The sequence below is a fragment of the Centruroides vittatus genome, unplaced genomic scaffold, assembly GCF_030686945.1.
Source record: "Centruroides vittatus isolate TY-2023 unplaced genomic scaffold, ASM3068694v2 contig_349, whole genome shotgun sequence".
Classification (NCBI taxonomy): domain Eukaryota; kingdom Metazoa; phylum Arthropoda; class Arachnida; order Scorpiones; family Buthidae; genus Centruroides; species Centruroides vittatus.
The window spans coordinates 2,834,478-2,850,525 of NW_027122172.1; the positions used below are offsets into that span (position 1 = coordinate 2,834,478).

Here is a 16,048-nt window from a genome sequence, read left to right on the forward strand (position 1 = left end):
CTGGAGTCAGCTGTCTTTTTTTTAAATTAAACATACGTTTAAAAAAACAAAATTAAACAAAAAATAGTGACATCACAGGGAAAAACCAATAATTCAATTCATTCATTGGAGTTATCTATATAAAAAATGGATACATCTTAATGTTTTTGAAAACAAAAACTAAGTATTTTGTTCATTTTTTCCCTTTAAGAGTGTAAAGTGTTAGGCATTCTTTATTTTTGTAAAGACGATTCCATAAATTTAATCTATATAAAACAATATAGATATTCAAATTAAGTATGAACTAAAAATTGGAAGAATTCAGTTCAAACACCCAGATTTGCCTTAATCTTCAGTAACATGAAAACATTTGAACTAAACTCATATAAAATTTTGGTTAATGTTACCTTAGGTAGCCAAGATGGCGGCCCGTCTCCAATTCCAGCAAGGAAACGGCGGGATGTACGTTCTAACCTAACCTAACCTAACCTATTCTAATAATTTGGTTGCTAATAATTATGGTAATTTATTAGAATAGGTTAGGTTAGAACGTGCGTCCCACCGTTTCCTTGCCGGAATCGGAGACGAGCCGCCATCTTGGCTACCCGAGGTAACGTTAACAAATATTTTAATTAGTTTTTGTTTCATTAAAAGCATAGACTAATCATTTTGTAAGGTAGCTTTGTTCCATTGAGTAGCTTTCGAATAAGCGTTCTGCTCAAAAGATAAATCCAATATTTTATATTGATAATTCCAATACAGCAGTTGGATTCTCGGCTTTTATATACAAATTAAATTTTTTAACGAACGGTAAAGTATTGCAAGATAATATAACCGAGCATTTCTTTGTGTAATTTTTAGATCTACAAAAGACATTATTTATATTTCTAGATCTAGAGACTCGGATAACAACAAAAATGTGCAAAATGTAATACAGAAAGGTTATGAAATCTGGGAAAACATTACTACTTATATCATAAATATACTATTTATTGTGATTTTGCATGGCATAAAACTACATTTTACTACGGGACAGCAACTGAACATTTTTGTGTATCGTAATGTAATAATGATAAACCACTAATTGTGTATATTTGCCTACATTTCCAGACTTTGTAGCCACCCTGTACAGTATTAAAAAAGATAAATTTAATAAAAACATTTAAAATTGGATTATCTTGGGCAAGAATTAAGCTAATTATGAATAAATTGTGGAATTTGGCCTAAAGTTAGGTGGTTGAGCCTCTACCATTAGACCAAAACAATGTACTCTAGATAGATAGGTTTCATCCATTGATTCAAATGGAACTGAGAAATTTCAAACAAAAGTCAGTTTCACATTAAACAGATTATATAGTTGGCTTCATTACTTAGCCACTTCTTTCTAGATGCATCCGACGCTCGCGTTCGACGGAACGTTAACATTATCGACGTAAGCAAACAACAATAAATCACGCCGTGTGGCAACTTCCCAAGTAGACACTAAATAATCTGCCTGATAAATTATCAGGAAGGGTTAAAAGTGTTACATTTTTTGCATCGGTAACTATTACATTTAACGAATCCGTTTCTGCACTAAACAAATGATTGTAAGTAACTGTCTAATTAGAAATTAGAAATTTGACTAAGCTAATTTAAATGTTAGAAATCATAAAAGTTTGAGTGTTGTATTAATTCTTTAATTGTCTTATTCTAAATTTACAAATTTTAAAACAATAACGTTAGAACCGTATACGGAAATACTTGGTTTAATTATCTTGCAACATTATGTACAGTAGACCCCCCCTATAACACAGTAGATATGTTCTGTGTTATAGGGGGGGTCTACTGTACCACTATTTAACAATAAATTGTGAAACCAAAGACTACATTTTATATCAAAATGAAATACGTAGAATTATTCTTTGATTTTTTTTGTAGATATTCCATCATATTTTCAACTCGACATATAATTAATTTATAATTAAAAATTATTTTTAGTTTTTAAAAAGTCAAATAGAACTTACTCAATTAACTTTCAAGGTTCTTCAATCTTGTCTTTAGATTTTTTTTATTAACAGTTTTAGGTCTGAATTTTTTCGACATTTTCATATCCTCATTTGCAATTTGCAACCATTCCGTTTCCAGAAAATATACATTCTTTTAAAGAAAAACTTGTGTTCTATTTATAACCAATTCATATATGAAGTGTGCAATGCCATAATGTTTTAAATGCCATTTTTCTCTAAGTATATTTTATTGAAGAATTGAATTCTAAATGCAATGTTTTCTGCTGCAAAAAAATATTGCGGCAATAGTGGCACCGTTAAGTGGCTATATTGCCGCAATATTTGTGCGGCAATATGGCGCAGTATATTGCCGCTATATTGCCGCAACGTGGTTGAATTTATGTGACGCCGTAACGTTTAAAGTGCCAAAGTGCAATTCCTGTGACTTTTGGCACTTAAAATGTTACAGCTTACATTTACATCCAGAGAATTTGTGTAACCTAGTGAGTTATTTACTATTGTATTGTAAAATTGAAATTATTCATTCACTAGAAAAAGTGTTGGTTCTTTGGCATTTACAACATTATGGCATTGCACATTTCATATAGTCAAACCTCAATTTATTGTTGCCATTTGTTCATCTCTGAAATTGGTGCTAGACTGAAGAAAACTCTGAGCAATAAGAATTATACATAATAATGAAATCTACATATGAATGTATGATTTACAATGCAAAATCATACATTTAGTAATTCAGATACTGAAGATTCTCTAATATTTATGAGAAAGATCCATTTGCCAGCATTTTTTTGGCACTTTAAAGGGTTGATACTAATTAGTAGTACATTATATTGAGGCATAAAAAATTTCCCGAGGAACTGCTGTATAAATTGGTACTATATTGACCCTTTAGCATGTTTCCAGCAATGTCGATATACGTGTAAAATAAACGTTTTCGACCTCTTTCGGAGGCCGGCTTCGGGCTTTTTATCGAAGTTTTATTAGCCAAACTTTTAATCGGGAACGCTTCGATAAAAAGCTCGATGCCGACCACCAAAAAAGGACAAAGACGTCTGCTTCGTATATATATCGACATTGGTAGAAACATGCGAAAGGGTCAGTATAGTATCAATTTATCATTATATTGAGGTTTGACTGTAACTATATATTTTATTGATTATTAAACATCACATAAATAGAAGAAAAATTACTTACTATAAAAAAATTAAAATAATAATAATATAATTCTCAAACTAGATGTTCTAATGATTCATTATACAAATATTTTTAAAGATTTTTTTAATTTCCAATTTTGGCTGATGATAAATTAATGAATTCAAAAGTAATAAATGTCATCCTGTAAAGCTAGAGATCATTCATTAAACAAATGTTTGTGGCTTGTTTAAGTGCGATTTAGATTTAGAAGATTACTTTTAAATTTTTTAAAGCATTTATGGTTATGTTACCCTAGGTATACAAAATGGTGGCTCGTCAGACTCCAGCATACAGAAGCGAGGAAACAGTGGGGACGCATGTTTTCTAAACCTAACCTATTCTAATAATTATGGTAATTTATTAGAAAATGTGCGTCCCCACTTTTCCTCGCTTCTGTATGCTGGAGTCGGAGACGAGCCGCCATTTTGTATACCTAGGGTAACATTAACCAAAAATTCGTAAATCCAAAATCAACATTTAATTCTCTTAATGATCGAGCAATTCATTTTACTTAAAATTTACAACTATATTGTGCCAAATCAAAAAGGTCTAAATTTAATAAGTAATTTTATTTTAAAGTTTAATCTTTGGAGTTAATGGTAAGACACACATATGATGCAGATAGATTTGGGAGAAGTGATTTGTCTGTAACAGATGAAAACATCAGTAAAATTAGTATTTTGAGTTAATTTGTGCTGGTTTCGGGTGTTGGTCCTCATTTACTTTTCACTTTTTGAAGAGTAATTGTATAAAGACATGCACTCGAGTACAAGTGTAAATATAAGCAAATATGCATCTTACTCGTTAAAAGTCTTGCTCGTTATCTATACCGGGTTTGGCAAACCTACGGCACGAATGCTCAAAGTGGCACAATGGGAGAATCGACTGGCACGTAATGTGTCGTACAATTACGGTTTATCACCCGTCTTTTTTAATAATCCTTTTGGTTTATCGTCCGATCATTCTTTTTCAATCAGCTTCTTTACATTTACTCCAAGTAAATTATGTTTGTTGCGTTTCTTTAAATATTGTTATTCGAAGTCCAAAACTTCGGCACGCATAAATATTTTTAAAGATAATTATGCTCGCTATATGGCACGCGGACTCAAAAAGGCTTGCCGTACCCGATCTATACAATTAAATTGTGAGGAAATCATTCATTGTGATATATGCAAGTTTGATTTTTGTACCGTTTGGGTTTATACCAACTAGTACATACAGTATTCTCCATTATGTGGTAGATTCATTCCATCAAGACTCGATAATGATCAAAAGGAACTTTACGTCTTCACTAACCTTGTATGGCTTTGCAGGTAAAAACTCAGAACGCATCACTAAAGTTTTCGACCCACTCTGTAGGGTCTTCTTCAGGTGTTCTATAAACATTTTCTGGTTTTATTCTAATTTTCAAATTTCCAGATACGTTCCGAGTTTTTACCTGCAAAGCTATACAAGGTTAGCGAGACATATTTGTATTATCGCTTTGTTCATTGGATGGAGTTAAAAGGAACTTTGTTGGGGCATATCACTTTATATTTTGAAAATGAAAAAGATTCAGAGCTTCACAATACATGCACAAAAGGAAATCATATATTGGTATATATCTGTATCACAAATTGCAATAGTGCAAAATGGAAATAGAAAATAATTTTAACAGTACTTTTTGAAAAACCATCTTATTAAATATTTAATTTCATTTTACATAACTTCACCCTCTTTAAAAGAATGCTGCGTAATTTCTCATTATATTCGTATTTCTGTAGTGTGCCCAAGAAATATTGTCAGAATTTATACTCTAAACAAGGGCATCCACGAAAAGACATCAAGAGAGTTAGTTGTCCCCACCTAATGCCTTTACTATTCCTATATATTTTCTTTTAAAATAACAATCAATGGTATTTTGTAAGAAAATTTATTTACACTGAAGTAACTACAATTCTACATATGAGGAGAGTTCTCCTTAGTCATATGGAAGAGTGCTACTATTTGAAAGATTCTGCATTTTTTGTACATTACTTGCTGCACAAACGTTCTTGGATCTCCATTTTCAAATGTGTTCAATATACATTTTAATAATTTGTCGTAGAAATTTACGTCAAGCACACTCGAAAACGAACAGATAAATCTCGACTTCTTTATTGTCGGAGCCGTTTTAATTTTAAATAAGTAAAAAATAAAATTATAAAGTAACTTTATAATAATATTCAAACATAAACAAAATAAATAATATTAAATGAAAAAAAAATATGTGGTTTAATGGAGTACAAATGAGGCTTTCAAGAGAGGGAGGGAGCTGTGGATTTTTCTCTGGACCCGGAGAAAACTTAAGAGCCCATAGCAGTTTCTACTCCTATAAATCATGTCACGTTAACAAACAAAATAAAATCATTAAGATTGTCATTTGCTATTAAAGAAATAGTCTGGACCCGGAGAAAACACCGAAAGGTTTTAGTCTGTGTCTCTGTGTTACGCACTACGGTGTTATTAGAAGAAGTCGTTTATCGAGTTAAATAGTCTGCGTATTTCATTTTTCAAAAAAAAAGAGGCCACCGAGGAGCAAGAATCTGCTCTACCGCCAAGCCCCAGACCAAGCATTCAACAAAACAACATAAAAAGCAAGTTCTAGCACTTTTAATTTGCATCCATTTTCCGGAGCATTTAGAGGATAACAGAATTAGTGCAAAAGCACTAAAGTTTGACACTCTTTTTATGTTCTATCTTGTTATACAATCCATTAAAGCAAATATTTTTTGTTTTTGTGGAGTCTTATGTATTATAAAGAATGCTAAATAACATTGATTACTTTTTCAAATTTCTTTTCGACGTACTGCCGTTTAATAAATCATTTGATAAATATGATAAAGATGAGCTTAAATGATGTTTTTAAAGAATAAACCATAAGAAAGTGTTGTATTTATTTATAAAGAGTAAATTAATGCATCGTTTTAATGAGAGTTTTTGTCTAATGGAATTTATTAATAGTACAATAATTAATGTTAGTAAAACGTAATGTTTATACTGATAGAAATAATGAACTTTCAGAACGCTCATCCGAATGACCTTTGTAATCTAAACATAAAATCTTTTTAATTAAAAAAAAAAAGACTGAAAAAGTAAATTAAAGATGCAGAATAATTAAATATACAAAATAAAATTTGCTGAAGTTTTAAAATTAACATTAAACAACACAAAATTAAGTAATTAAAATTAACATTAAAAATAAATATAAAAATTTTATAATTTATATAAATTACACGGTTTATAATTTTTAACTTATAAAAAGAGTTCTATAACTTAAATTAGGTTATAAATTCTTTTTAGAATTAAATAAAATTTAAAAAGAAAAAGGGTTAATGTTACCTTAGGAGCCAAGATGGCGGCTCGTCTCCGATTCCGGCAGGAAACGGTGGGACGCACGTTCTAACCTAACCTAACCTATTCTAATAAATTACCATAATTATTAGCAAGCAAATTATCAGAACAGGTTAGGTTAGGTTAGAACGTGCGTCCCACCGTTTCCTGCCGGAATCGGAGACGAGCCGCCATCTTGGCTCCTAAGGTAACATTAACCAAAAAAAGTAAATACAACTTAAAAATAATTTAAGAAAACAAGGATGGATCGTAAAATACTTCACTTCTCTACTATAAAGTAGTGACTTTTTAACACAGAATTGAAATCAAACAAGAATAAAAGCTTTATTATATATTTTGAAATGCTTTTTGAATTATCTCATTAGTTATTAATTGCAATATCAATGCTTTGAACATAACTTTAAACACTTAAAATGAGTTATATAAAAAAAATTAACATGCGGGTGGCTGTAAATGATAATAAATTGAATAATTTAAAAATACATTTTAATTTTATAAAATGTTATTTTAGATTATTTTTATCTTTCAAAAATGTATATATATGTAACTATCCAGAGAATAAATATTATAGGTCTTTAGATCACTTCTGCGAGTGGTCTTCGCAGTTACACGAATGTATCTGTTTGGAGCAAACGGGCACACGGAGACGAACCTTCTTCCAACCGCGTAGCATTATCTAATTTAGGTGTGCTACGACAATGCATTTGTAGTAACTATGCTAACGGTGCCAGATTCGAATTTGCCTACTTTTATTTTACTTTTTACGATCTATTCGGCACTCCTTCCACTGCAAGTCCTTGCCGTATATAACTCCAAGATAAATTTATTTGAAAAATAATATTTTTGCTAAACTTGTAGCAAAAGTTAAATTTTTGTAGTTAACCGGAAATTTGCATATAGTTAGTCGGGGCCTTTGGCCCTAATTTTTCCGTATCTGGTCTCAATTTTTATCTATCTAATTCTGTTCTCAAGATTAACAAAGGACAGACAGACGGACAGACAGAAGGAAAGACGGACGGACTACGGCGGGATTGTATAGAGGTCTGCAATCCGAAAATTGCAGTCCGACGAATAGAATGACAACGAAACAGAATTTAAATAATTAAAGTATTTACATTTATTATTTTTTCTTGTAAAATTATTTCAAACTTCATTACGAATCTCGATTAACGGCTAAAAACTTTCAAAATTAAATTTAAAAAATTTGGAAACAATTTTCTATCTGAAAAATAAAAGAAAACTTGTTAAACTAATTAAAAACTAGTCTATAAACAATTTATTTTTGTAGATGTCAAACGTATCTATAGTTTAATAAATCAGAATAGACTTTGTTTACATTATATGAGGCTACTTAGAAATCAAATAAATAATTGTTTAATATAAAATTACTAATATATCACTCCCTTTTCTGATAAATTTAAGAATTAGATTTTGAATGAGTCACTAATTTACAGAAGTAATAAATTTCCTGCGTGACCTTAAATAAAAAAAAGAGATCAAATTAAGTTGTTCGACGTTTCGTAACATAAATGTATACATTTGTCATTCGGGCGATATCGTCGGATTTGTTTACATCAAAGTATAAGTAGACATTGCATAATAATTATAATGTGTCAAATCTAAAAAAATATGTTTCTTCTTTTAAAAAATATTAATATCGGCTTTGATAAATTAATCTGTAGATTAAAGTACAAACTGACTCTTTTTGTTTTCTTACGAAACCTGTATTTTTAAATCTCTCTCTTGTTCCGATAATAGATATTTAAATAGTATCCTCCCTCTTTTAAATAAGCACCGTAAAATCTATACGTAACACTTGTTTTTTTATTTTTTTCGTATAAATTAACTAATACAGTTCTATTTTTCCTCTCTGACATTTATACTTTTATAATTTGTAAAGAGAAATGAAATTATTCACGCCAGTACGTTAGCGTCAGATCTCTGTAATTTTTCGAACTCTTAAACCAGATTCCTTTGTCTCCTTGACTGGCATTGAATCCTGGCTCGTACTTTTCTCCGGGTGCCTAGAAAGACAATAAAAAAAAATCATTTGTAGAAGTGATTGTTTTCATTTTATTTATTTTCTTGATTATTATTACAGATAATATTAAGAATATTCAAATGAAATTCATTTCTTATGTTAATGCTGTATAAATACAGGTATACCTCACCTTACGTCGGTAATCGGTTCCAGGAATTTACTTGTCACTAGGCTAAACTACAAATAACCATTCCCAGTTCTGTATTTTATTTATAAATGCATTTTTAATAATATATGGTTAATATAAATCTATTTTAAGCTTACAAACAAATAGATTTTAGTTTTTAATATAGTACGGAAAAAAAGTAATCTAAATTTACGAATACGTGTACGTAAATACTTGTAAATGTACGTGTTTACAATTTGATGACGTTTACAGTACAACGCGAACTCTTTATTTGTGAATGTGATTTGCTCTAAGATATTATAAAATAAGATGATTTTGTAAGGTTAAATAACAAATACAGTTATTAATTAATTATTAATTATTTTGCAATACTAGAAAAAACTAATTTATGTTAAATTTACCAATATTTACATTCAATTTGTTTATTTACGTCGCGGACGTAGATGGCCGTGGACCGTCGGCATCGATGGCCGATTCCGAGTATTTTAATACGATTTTATATGCTTTTAATGCTTTTCTAGTGATATTACGACTTCAATATCTGTGACGGACGGATGTAAAGTCGAATAAAATGACTTAAACTCGATGTTTTCGACCTCAAATGGTCCATAAAACAAAGACAAATGTAAATAAACAAAATGAATTTATTACAAAACGTTAGGTACAAACGTGGTTACTTTTCGACATAATCGCCACGAAGATTGAGACATTTGTCTATCTGTGGACGAGCTTTGAAATCCCCTCTTCGTAGAATGTTGCTGCCAATGACTCGAGACGGGCCCTATTGTTGTTTTGAAGATCGTCGTTAATCTCGAACCTCTGCCCTCCCAGACACGTTTTCGGTTCGGGAAAGAGGTGGAAATTGCTTGGCGCTAAATTGCGACTATACACTGGGTGTTTAAAGGTAGTGAAGACTTGCACCCAGCTTGGAACTTTTTAATGTGTGAAGACTTCCACCTCTTTCCTGAGTTGAAAACATGACTAGGAGGGCAGAGGTTTGAGTCTAATGACGATCTTCAAAACAATGTCGTTAAGGCCATCTCAATTCACTGGCGAAACATTCTATGACAAGGGGATGGAAAAGCTCCATTGCAGTTACCATTGGAAAGCAATGATTATTTATCAATAAACTATATTTTTTAAATATATCATCATCATAAAAACATATTACATATTACTAGTATAAACTACTATTATAAATGGCAGTGATGTAACACTTTACGTAGCACACTAACAAAAACTTCAAATCTATATTATTGAGGTCCCAGTAGTCTAATTTTGATTAAATTTTTTTCGTTGAAATCACCTTTCCAGGATCTACACAACTCCAGGATTAAAGAAATTTACTTGGACGTACTGTATCTTTTTAATTTTCATAAAATTTGCATTTGAAAAAAGAATAGAAAAATGCCATTGGGGAATACGGCTTGAACCACCAGTTCGATGTTAAATGGGACTAGTTTCGAAAGGCAAACAAAAAGTTGAATAATGTCATTCCTCGTATTTTGAATGTCTTCAACAGTTCTTGAGATATTTGCACATATACCGAATCAAACAAATCTTTAGGCAAATTTTATGAGACTATCTAATTTTGGTGGTCATATCTTTAATAACTGTTGAGCTAGACCCCAAAATGTCACAGATATGTCCTTTTTGACACAACTTGGGGTTTATAGCTTGGTAACTGATAATTGGGCAATAACAGGATATTAATCTTGCTTCATTTAGTTGCAGGCTTTAACTTGAAAACAGTTATATTTGAAAAAATACACGATTGAATCATCATTGAGCAAATATAAATTCTCTTAAGCAACAATATAACTCATTTAGAAACACAAAATTCTTTGCTAGAATCATTAACTTTACAGTTATTTTATCTGATTAAAGCAAAACATCGAGAATTTTTTACGTATCGGGCAGACGAGTAGCCTCGGATAAAAGGTCGACTCTGCGATAGTATTGTTATTTTCCTCGCGTGCATGTATTGTTTACTTAAGAATTTTCTTAAATTCTGTAAATTTAAAGCATTCAGAAATTTTGCAAACCACAGTGGGCCATCAAATTTGTGTAAATGGAAAAAGGAGAATATGTTTTTTTGTGAAAAAGTATCTAAAGATGTAAAAGTCTGAGACTAGAAGTTCTCGGGAAGTGTCCAGTGGCTTACCTTCTTTAAAGTTCAGGTCTAGCTCATAATCAGGAACCTTAATTATGTAGGAACTTGCATCTGAATGAACAACTGAAAGGAGTTTGGCTGGTTGGAAAAATATATTCTGCACTTCTGTGAAACTCAACACTAATGATCCAATACATCTACTCCAATCCATGTAATTAAATGAATGATATAGGAAAATGTGCATTCAACTTGGGTATAATTAGGTAATTATTATTTCCATTCATTTTATCCAAAAAATAACTGACCATGTGCTTCCAACCTGCAACATATATAAATGGATGGAGCAACGTGGCTATAGAAGTTTTGGGTTATAGGGATGCACCTATCTCTGATTTACAACACTTCTGAAAAAATGAAAGTACAGAATATGTACTTCCAATCAACTAAACACGATCAGTTGTCCATCGGGATGCACATTCCTAGATAGCTAAATTGACTGTATAATTGTTACGACGTATAATTTTACCAGTGCTTTCTGTTTGATTCCTTTGTTGATTTCTAATGTATGTATGCATTAATAATAATGCTAAATACTTGAGGTCTGAATGGACTAAACATACGTAGGATTTGATAATTTTAAATTAATAACAACAATAAACAAAAAATTAAGTGATAATTTTCTGTCTAGGAAAGGTAATTGAACAGATTACAACAGTAAAAATTTTATTTTTTATTGAATTACTGAGTTAAAAATTATTATAAATATAAAATACAGTAGACTCCCCTATAACACGGCGAAAAAATTGCGATCGTGTTCGTATAACACGCTAAAAGAGACTCGTATAACATGGTAAAATGTCGTCGCCGACTCGTGTCGCGACGGGATTGGTCAAATCTGGACCAATATTGTACAAACCGTCGGGTTTAAACCAGCACCGGACCTACGAAAAAACATTTAATATTCAACGGCCATAAAAATTATATTTTTATTAATGACGTCTCTAAAGTTTGGCGAATTTTTTGCAGAAAAATAACTTATCGGGAAACACGCGCCCGCCGTTCGACGAGCCGCTCCGTGACGAAAACAAGCTTAAGCAATGGCGTCGTCGAACGGTGCACACTCGGTAAGTAATCCTACAACTTTTATTTATAGCATAGTTTATATGGATTATTCCCAAAAAATTATACATGATTTGGAAATGTTGAGTCAAATTAGTCTAGAATCGTTAATTTTATGGAAGAAAACCCTTCAAATAGTCGAGTCCCTAAACTGCACAAGTGCCGGGCTGCGATTGGCTCGTGTATTTAAGTGACTCGTACAACACGGATTCATATAACACGGAACGTATCTACCGTGTAATACGGGGGTCTACCGTATTCATAAATTATTTTAAAATATACAAATTTCTTTTTTTATAAGAGTTACCATTTCATTTTCTTTTGTTATAAAACTCATTATAAAATCAAATTCAATTACACAAAAACAGTTTTAATAAAAATGTATACAAAGTACAATCAGAGAATTTTTATCATCCTTATATTTCAGAATTTCAAATTTTAACTTGAATATTTAAAGAGATCAAAAAGCCATTTTCTTTTGAATTTTATAGTAAAATTCCAACAAAAAAGTTCCAGGTGTGGGTAATGTGCACGATCATCTAGACGAGTTGTGGGTTTAAGTCCGATTCAGATCTTGGATTCTGAATAATTTAATTAAGTTAAACTAAAATTTATTATTGTTTAAACAAAATTATGGCACCGTTATCACCTAGCTTTACGCTTAATTTCAATCTTAATTAGCTAAGATTAGCAGTAATATGGTTCAAAGTAAAGAATTTTTTTCCTGTAGCCAACTAAATATGATTGTTCAGCTATGGTTTACATCAATGTTTGCCAAAATGTGGTCCCCAAAGACCTTTCATGTACCCTCAAGAGTATGCAAAAGGTCTAATAAGCCATTTTTGGCTATGTAAGTTACCACTGATGTATAGAATCATTAAGAAAAAATACTATAGTAATGAATTATTTTAAATGTATATATTTTGTACAAATTCTTTAACTCGAGTTGTGATAAATGTTGCATTTGCAGTTTGCAAAAGTTTTATTTTTTGACAAAGTGTGCTGATACTTAGAAAAATTTAATAAGGGGCATACAAACATTGATACTTTGAGACACATTGGTTTAAATCATCACTTCCAGTTTATAAGGTTTCCTAAAGAATATTTTATTTATTGTTATTAAACAACATTATTAACACAGTCTATTAGTTTTTTGACTAAGATTCTAAACAACTTGACAAGTTGTTTCTGTTAAAATAACAAAACTGAAAGATAAGAGAAAGAGGACGCGAAAAAGCTATAACAGCACCAAATGTCCAAGCTTGAACTGTTGTAAACTCATCAAAAAACCAAACATCTTATATACATTTTCTAGCAGAATACTTTAATAAAACATATGAACGTTTTATTAAAGTACTGTGCTGGAAAAAACGTATAAAGTGTTTGGTTTTTGGTGAATGCTGTAATAGAAATCATCTCAGTTAAATGAAAACTGGAAGTTTATGCTTAATTTTAGACCAGATTCGTAACTTATCGTATATTTCCGCAGATAAGACGATAGTCGAATCATAAAAAAAGGCCCCCAAAATTCGGGGTCGTCTTATAAGACAGATACAAAAAAATTAGATTGAAATTTATACAAATTTATACATTGTAAAAAACAGACAAACCGTAATTGTTTACTAGTAGAGATTAGGGTGCGTCCATAAAATAGAATAGCCCGTACGGCGTTTTTGTGAATAGTCGAGGCCATTACCCGAATGCCCGAATAAGTGCGAACGTTTGCAACAACAGCAGAGCAGAAAATAAAATTTGTTTGTTCGAAAAATTGCAAATAGGACGTAATTCCATATACGCTATACGGTATTATCATCCAGACGACGATCGCCGATCTAAACTAAATTCGTAGGCCGTCGATAGTTTGGGGGTCGTCTTATAGGACAGATATATGCTAAAATTATAAAACTTTGCCAAAAATTTATACCTCGTCTTATCTGCAGAAATATACAGTAATCACATGCAACTTCAACGACAACGAAACTTACGACAACAATATGGAACATAACTCGTTCTTCACAAGAAGGAAAAGGTATGGATTATCCTCTTTCTTCTTAAGATTGATGTACAGTTAAATAAATCATAGAGCCAGAATTAATCTAATTATTAATTAATGAAATTTAATCAATCAGTCAAATTTTAGCTTAAAAATAATCTGGATTTTAGATAAGTTTGGATATTAAATATTAGACCATGATTTATTAATTATGTATAATAATAAAAATAAACTGGTAATTTTATCGTAAGATATTTTTATACGTAGTAAAGTTTTTCTCGACTTTATCTCTTCGTTAGTCCATAAATTTTAAATTACAAATGCTTTAAAAACATCAATCGTAGAAAATTCATAATCTAGGAGACAGTTCATTCTAGAACTGCTTTTTGTACAGTTTCAGACGTTTCTAATTAGAAATCTGAAAGCCGAAGATTACAAAAATCTACCGAAAATGTTTGTTCTGTACAAACAAAAAGCATTTTAGGATAAATAGTCAAAGTTTATTATTAGTATAGACTGTTTTTCCAACGTTAAGTAATAAATCTACAGTATAAACAATTTGGTTGTTCAAGGATTTGTGTTATTACAAAAATAACTTTCTCAGAAATAAATATAGAATTGAAATTTTATTTTTGTTGCTAAAAAAAAAATAAAATAAGACAAATTAGTGAAAATAAAGTTATTTAAAAAAATTAGGATTACCTGATTAAAAATGGATAAATTGTAGAATAAGCAAACAATCTGCCAAACAATAAGCAAACAGTAGCCCAATAAACATATTTATTGGGCTATTTTTAAATCTAATTAATAATTAAAAACAAAATAGCCAAATGAAAATCTGGCAGATTGTTTGATAATTCTATCTAATAAATCTTGTGTTAATTGTAAAAAAATTAATAATACAATGAACAATTATTTAGCGTCACGCTAAATAATTGTTCATTGTATTATTAATTTTTTAATAATTTTTTATGCAATTTTGTATGCAATTTTTAATCATATTCTTAATTTATTTAATTTAAAGTATGTTTTCCATCTCAAATTAGTAGTGTCTTGCCCCTGTATATCATACTTTACCCAACAACAACTGAGTCATGCCAGTCTTCTATGTAACTCCATTCAGGGGAGAATTTTTTTAATTAAAATAACGTGACTCCTAGTTTGTGTTGGAAGTTCGTGTATAGTTAATCGAGGCCTCCCGCTCCTAAGCTTTCCATATCTAGTCTTGACTTTCGTCTATCTGATATTGTTCTCGAGATTAGGGAAGGTCAGACGGGAAACGGGAATTTCTATTCCCGTTTCCTGTCTATTCATTATATTCAATCATATTCTATTAAAAGACTTCATTTCATCATATTCTGTTAAAAGACTTTTTATATTTTTAACTATTATAAAATAGCAAAAACTTCATTTTGAGGGTAGGAATGAGTTTTATAAAAAAATTTGTAAATGCTAATAACGAGTAAAATTGTCATTAAGTCTGACCCTATTGGAGATAAGTGACCCCCATTATTTCCCCACCCCCTCAACCTTTACTCGCCAAAATTTAATAGCACCAATCCCCTAATGAACAAACCTCCCTGCAAAAATTTAAATTTCAGAAATTTTTGACAAAAAACAGAGGAGTTATTAAGCTTCAAACAGGGTAAACAAAATCATGCTCCACACACACACACTAACATCCATACATACAGAAATAACCCACAAAATTTTTTGCGTTTCTCGACGTTTCAAGGAGTGCTAAGTCCAAAAATGTAAAAATCTGGGGAGGGGTCATTTTTTTCCATGCAATCAAAGGACTGCCATACTTTCCCTCTGTTATAACCTTCAGGAAAGTAAAACAATAATATAATGTATAATAAAAAACGTTTAAATAAATTCAAAAAAATTAAACAGAAAATAATTTATTTTTAATGTCCACAATATCCAATGGTATGGACCGAGGAGTCGACTACTCACCTTAGGAGTAATTCAAATATGACACTACCAATTATTAAAACCATTTTACACGCACCCACCCACACGATTATTAAATCAATACGATTTTTAACATGATTCATACAAGTTAAAATCTTAGTGCTATTTAAATACAGGTACTCCT

At 30.8% G+C, this 16,048-nt stretch overlaps 1 protein-coding gene across 1 annotated transcript in view; it reads right to left on the reverse strand.

Annotated features, from left to right (window-relative positions):
* Positions 1-8,360: 8,360 nt before the first annotated feature.
* The window catches only part of ND-42 (NADH dehydrogenase (ubiquinone) subunit ND-42), a 48,581-nt gene continuing 40,893 nt past the window's right edge, over positions 8,361-16,048 (reverse strand). Inside the window, exon 8 of the mRNA XM_067269294.1 lies at positions 8,361-8,578. Coding sequence (XP_067125395.1) covers positions 8,465-8,578 — 114 coding nt within the window. The 3' untranslated portion in view covers positions 8,361-8,464. The remainder of the gene's footprint in view (positions 8,579-16,048) is intronic.